General features: G+C 36.9%; 2 protein-coding genes across 2 annotated transcripts; both read left to right on the plus strand.

Moving 5' to 3' along the window:
* The first annotated feature begins 1,552 nt into the window (after positions 1-1,552).
* LOC107193224 (nucleic-acid-binding protein from mobile element jockey-like) lies at positions 1,553-2,898 on the plus strand. The gene is made up of 2 exons (XM_015582629.1): positions 1,553-2,024; positions 2,090-2,898. Exons 1-2 carry the CDS (start codon positions 1,553-1,555, stop codon positions 2,896-2,898), a joined length of 1,281 nt encoding a protein of 426 aa, XP_015438115.1.
* Positions 2,899-4,555: 1,657 nt separating this feature from the next.
* Positions 4,556-5,542, plus strand: LOC107193225 (RNA-directed DNA polymerase from mobile element jockey-like). The gene has a single exon (XM_015582630.1). It carries the CDS (start codon positions 4,556-4,558, stop codon positions 5,540-5,542), a length of 987 nt encoding a protein of 328 aa, XP_015438116.1.
* Positions 5,543-6,889: the final 1,347 nt, after the last annotated feature.

Consider the following 6,889-nt stretch of genomic DNA (forward strand, 5'->3'; position numbering starts at 1 on the left):
CTTATAACTAACAAACGAAGCATTTTTCGCAATTTCGTTATTCTTGATTTTCGTCTTATTTTGCCTCAAAGAATCACCCCTTAAATTTTTTCCCACTAGTTGTCGAACACCCTGTATGTACAGGGTGTTTGAAAATTTGGTGTCACTGCTACCATAGCGTTCTTCTACACCTCTGGATCGGTGGAGATTTGCAAAAGGAAGCGACCGCAAAATTGACCTTGACCTCAAAATTCAAGGTCAAACTTTTTTATTATTGCATCGTGTTCTACTCGTCATTGGGGTAAAAAGTCTGAAAGGAACCATGGGTCACAACTCAACCCTTCTCTTGGAAAATTATGTTAAAATTAGCTGTTAAATTTTATGTTAAACCAGACGCGGTTTATTTGCAATTTTTCTACATAGTCGCGCCTAGATACCTCAGATACACCATTATATGTCCCAAATATTCCGTTCTGTTTTTGTTCCTATAGAACGTTCGCAGTTCGCCGCCTATATACGTATAGGGCAGCGCACTCCCGACGACGCCAGCTGTCTCTTATAGTACATTCGAAATAACTACGCGCTAAGGTCATGTGGTTAACTCCCTGCGCACGCGCGGCGTCACCAGTGATGCCAGAATCGTGGGATTTCAGCGCGAGCGCATACTACACAAGCATATTCTAGCCTGTCCGTGTGAGCTCTGCCCCCACTACGTCCTACTTGGCGACTCACCAACGCAAGCGTTTTCTACCTCTGCTGTGTGCACTCTGCTTCGGGTGTACTCGGCAAAAGTCTACGTCACGCGTTGACGACGTGACGGCCGAGTGGCCCAAGCCGGGTCAAAAATCCCAAATCCCAAGTAACCTAAAGTTTACGTCCTAAACGCGGAGAGCTGCATGATTTCTCTCACGCGCTCATGACGAGGACCCCGTCCGAAACCCCGTCCCGAATCCCGTTGAAATCCCGATGCGACGGTTTTACTTTTTATTTTTAATTATAGTATAATTTCATTTTGTAATATGTCAGTAAAATAAAAACTTCGAAGATATTGATTTAAGAAGCATTTTAAAAAAATGGGAGATGTATTCAATATTTAAATTTTATATTACACAAATACATATTCTCTTATATATACAAAAATTATTCGTACAATTATATGTTACCTTCATTCTAATTATTACAGTACATACATATGAAAACATTGAAAGAAAAATCCATCACATTAATGTGTTACGTACAGTAAAATGAAAGCTTGGAAGATATTAATTTGAGAAGCACTTTCAAAATTAGATTTTTTTGTTAAGCTGGTCCACGCATATGCATTTTTTTTTTTTTTTTTTTTTTTTTTTGAGAGCATGGAGAATATGCATGGAAATACAATACATCGTCTTCTCTATTTGTCTTCTAAATAATGTCACTCAGTCTCATTCGAAACGTCGACTCGAACAGACGTGTTTACGAAGCGGCTAAATATCATACGCGTGAGTGTGAGTAGTGCGTACGTGTGTATACGAGTAACCGTGACGAATATATAACCAAACTAGCTTGCCACGAGGCAAGTCTAGACAGTCAAATGACACAATCAAAACAACAAGATACGTTAAGACTAAAAATTGCTAAAACTGGAGATAAATTTCTAATAAGAAACAACCCTAATGTAACAAACTGTATGGATATAGACTATGAGAAGGAAACCGACAAACAGTCAAACAGTGAATACCGTCCTGTCCATAACAAAAAGCGCAAAGTCATAATACCTGATAATCACAACATAACGAACTCAGAACTGCTACAGCAAGACAAATGGCTCTCGAATAATATACCACTTACAAACCTATTTAGTTTACTACCTGAAGTCAGTGATGAACCCTCAGAGTCCGTCAATAAGGAGACTCCTCAACCGAAACCGCCTCCAATTCATATCGAAGCTCAAATTATAGAACCACTACTGGATCTTTTAAAAGAAACAGCGGACAACAAATATACAATGAAACAACTACAAAACAACCAGGTAAAAATCCAAGCCGATACAACCGATATATACAGTAAAATAGTACTAGCCCTAAAAAGGAAAAGAACGTTAACTTTTACACTTACCAATTAAAAACAGACAAAAGTTACAAAGTTGTACTAAGAGGAATGCACCCCAAAACTAACACTAATAGAATCACTGAAGAATTAAAAGAACTAAACCATAAAGTAAGACAAATAAACAACATAGTTAAATACGATACAAAACAGCAATTACCACTTTTCTTCATAGAGTTAGAACCCAATGTTAACAACAAGGAAATATATAAAATAGATCGGCTACTAAATACCGTAATCTCCTTTGAACCGCCAAAAAAGAAAAGAGACATCCCCCAGTGCATGCGATGTCAAACCTACGGCCATACAAGGAACTATTGCAACAAAACCCCCGCGTGCGTAAAGTGTGCAGGTAAGCACTTAACTTCAAAATGCTCCTTGGAACGTAAGATAGAAAATGTGAAATGCTGTAACTGCCAGGGCAATCATCCCGCCAGTTACAAAGGATGTATCATAAGAAAACAACTCCAGCAGAAAATGTATCCCGCCCTTAGGCAAAGAGCATTAGACAGTAACTCGAAAAACACTACACAAAACCACATCCCGAATCACAACAATAATGATAAAACCCGACAGATAAACACAACAAATAAAAGCTACGCCCAAGCACTATCGCCCCAAATACAAAGTCAATCTTACCTCCCGAATCAAAACAATGACACAGATAATGAAACCTCGGAAATCAAAAATCTACTTATACAATCAACTAAAAATACGGAACTTATAGCAAACATGCTCCTAGAACAAACCAAGTTATTACAACAACAGACCCAACAAATAAACGCTATGATACAACTACTAACCAACATGATATCTAACAACAAAAAATAAAAATGGCTAACGAACTAAAAATCGTAATCTGGAATGCTAATGGTCTGCAGCAGAGGACCCAGGAGCTAAAACTATTCCTTCAAACCAATAATATCGATGTCATCCTAATTTCTGAAACGCACCTAACAGATAAACACTATATGAAGCTTCCGTACTATACGCTGTACGATACCAAACATCCGTCTGGTAAAGGACACGGCGGATCCGCAGTAATTATTAAAAACAACATCAAACATCATCTTCACAGTACCACGAAACACATATACTTGCAAGCAACCACGGTAAACATTGAATCCACCAAGGAAAACCACCAGTGGAACATTACTCAGAATTTTTTAAGTCACTGGGGAACAGATTACTCGTTGGAGGAGACTATAACGCCAAACACAAGCTATGGGGATCCAAAACAATCTCACCAAGAGGTAAAACACTCGAGCAAGCGATCCGAAAATCACACCTCAATGTTCTATCGACAGGCGAACCGACATACTGGCCAACAGCACGTGACAAAACACCCGACTTAATAGATTTCGCTGTAATCAAAGGCACAAAACAGATATACTTTGAAATTAAATCAAGTCTCGACCTCAGCTCCGACCACACTCCGATTGTTCTAAAATACACAGGCAAACCCGTAAACATTACAAAAACACCATCTCTCTGCAACAGCACCACAGACTGGCTACTGTTCAAACAATATCTAAACAAAAACTTGGATTGTCATGTAAGCTTAAAAAACTCGGCAGAAATAGAATGCGCAGTAAATAAATTTACTACTCTGATACAGGAAGCAGAATGGAATGCTACTGGACATAACGCAAACAAACAATACATTAATTCCTACCCGGAACATATTATGATGAAAATTAAACAAAAACGTAAATTAAAAAGTAACTGGCAAAAGCAAAAAACTACATACAATAAAACAAAATTAAACTCAATTACCAAAGAAGTCAAACGACTAATACAAAATTATTGTAACGAAAAATTCCATTTGTACATTTCTAAACTCTCGGCCGACGACGACACAAACTACTCCCTGTGGAAAGCCACCAAGAGACTGAAAAGACCCACATCATCACTACCACCTATAAAAAAGACTGATAATACTTGGGCAAAAAGTGCACAGGATAAAGCTACAACCTTTGCCGAACACCTGTATAAAACTTTTCAAATTAACGAAAGAAATAACCCCCCCTTAAATAACACAACAAACACACTACACACTGAAACAACGTCTGAAGACCCACAAGACATTAAAAGGACCACAGTAAAAGAAGTCAATAAAATCATCGAAAATATTAAAATTAGAAAGACCCCAGGTTTCGACTTAATCAACGGAAAAATTATAAAGGAGCTTCCACCAAAAGCCGTCAGGATGTTAACAATCATATACAACGCGATACTCAGAATCAAACATTTCCCTATTAATTGGAAACTAGCACAAATAAGCATGATACAAAAACCCAAGAGAGACGTCCACCTAGCTACATCGTACAGACCAATTTTACTACTCCCAATAATGTCTAAAATACTGGAGAGAATAATACTAAATAGGATGCAGGAAATCATCACACAAAAACGCTTAATCCCAACACACCAGTTTGGCTTTCAAAAAAAACACGCTACGATCGAACAAGTACACCGACTCACAAACATGATTACTGAAGCCCTAGAACAAAAACAATACTGCACCGCCATATTTCTTGATATAGAGAAAGCTTTTGATAAAGTTTGGCATGAAGGTTTATTATATAAGATAAAACTAAAATTTCCCACTGCCTTATACCAATTAATAAAACCATATCTAGAGGACAGAACATACTATGTCAAAATTCAGGATAGCATCTCTGATATCTACAAAATCAAGGGTGGCGTTCCTCAGGGCAGTGTAATGGGTCCCACACTTTACACCCTTTATACAGCTGATATCCCCACTACAACAGATACCACATTACTCACATTTGCTGCCGACACAGCCATATTAACTACACACGATGACCCTACAATAGCTTCCAAAACGTTACAAAAGCACATACAAACACTCGAACGGTGGCTAAATCACTGGAAAATAACTGTCAATACCGAAAAATGCAATCATATCACTTTCACATTAAGAAAAGGCATTACACCACCTATCATACTAAATCAATACATTATACCACAGACTAAAGCAGTCGAATACTTAGGATTACATCTAGACTCCAAACTCACCTGGAAACAACACATAAAAAAAAGAATAGAACAAATCAGAATTAAAAGGAGGGAAATGCAATGGCTCACCAACAGACATTCAAAGTTATCACCTGAAAATAAACTACTAATATATAAAGCAATCAGAAAACCTATCTGGGAATATGGAATTCAACTTTGGGGCATGGCTGCTAAAAGCCATATTGCGAAGATTGAATCATTACAATCCATAGTTCTCAGAACAATTATTAATGCTCCATGGTACGTCCGTAATGACGAAATTCGTAAAGACTTAAATATAACACCGGTCTTTGATGAAATAACGAGACTGTGCAGAAACTACAAAACCAGACTGGAGCAACATCCCAATAGTACAGCCAAGGAACTCTACTCAACGGATCAACCTAGAAGACTATTACGGAGAAATCACCCGATGGATCTGCTACTCTGAATGAAGAGAAAACTTCATAGCTACAAAAAGCAATTGTCACCGATGTTTCTCCAATGGGATAAATGTCTGCGTGCTACCATCACAAAACCACTAAACCAACTTGCCGAATGTTCACACCTGGACAAATTGCAAAGACTCGAGGGAGAATAAAAAAAAATTTTAATCAGAAAAATCTCACCAATATAGAAGTTCATTAATAATGTATCATATGGACTTTGTTTATTCACGGTATATTAATTTCTTTGGGAGGCTAAAATGCTTCTTTCAAAATCTGGGAAAGTCATAAAAACCCCTTTTGAATAATTGACAATAATGTATTCGGCGTGCGTATAATTGCACCTAATTCAAAGTCCCTTTACGTTAAAATGGTTTCTAAGAATTCAATACCGTCCTACTTTCCGGTAATAAAGACATTTCCAAATTATGTGTTACAATGAGCTACCGTGCAGTCTCGTTATTGCCTCCATTTACGATAGGGTTGCCCGCGTTGCGGTCAGATACGTCTCACCCTAAGTACCTGCTCATATACGCGCGTCATGGTCATATTCGGTAGTAGTACTATTATTCCAATTGCGGTTTACACTATGTGTATACTTCTTTTCAGACATAGAAAAGTAAAGGACTACTAACATCACATGTGTGTGGACCAACTGCAACGGTTCTCAGAAACGCGAAATATATCATTAATACAAAAATCGAATTTTGAAAATGCTTCTCAAATTAATATCTTCAAAGCTGTTATTTTACTGACATATTACAAAGTGAAATTGTACAATAATTAAAAATAAAAACTAAAACGGTCGCATCGGGATACAAACAGGCTCTTCATCATGAACGAGCGTGTGAGAGAAATCATTTACTTTTCTATATCTGAAAAGAAGTACATATACACATAGTTTAAACCATAATTGGAATAATAGTACTACTACCAAATATGACAATGAAGCGTTTCTCAAATTAATACCTTCCAAGCTTTCATTTTACAGTACGTAACATATTAATGTGATGGATTTTTCTTCCAATGTTTTCATATGTATGTACTGCAATAGTTAGAATGAAGGAAACATCTAATTGTAAGAATAATTTGTCTATAGTATATATAAGAGAATATGTATTTGTGTAATATAAAATTTAAATATTAAAGAGTAATAAATATATCTCCCATTTTTGTAAAATGCAACATAAATTAATATTTTTGAACCTTATATTTTACTGGCAAATTACAAACTGAAATTACACAATAATTAAAAATGTTACGTTCCGCGTGGCGGTCGTTACTTTATTTATATTTTCGGGTCCTGGCTCTTTTAAGGTGCTAAAGCACGCCCTGTCTAAACTTACCGGTGA

The sequence above is a fragment of the Dufourea novaeangliae genome, unplaced genomic scaffold, assembly GCF_001272555.1.
Source record: "Dufourea novaeangliae isolate 0120121106 unplaced genomic scaffold, ASM127255v1 scaffold706, whole genome shotgun sequence".
In the NCBI taxonomy this organism is placed as follows: domain Eukaryota; kingdom Metazoa; phylum Arthropoda; class Insecta; order Hymenoptera; family Halictidae; genus Dufourea; species Dufourea novaeangliae.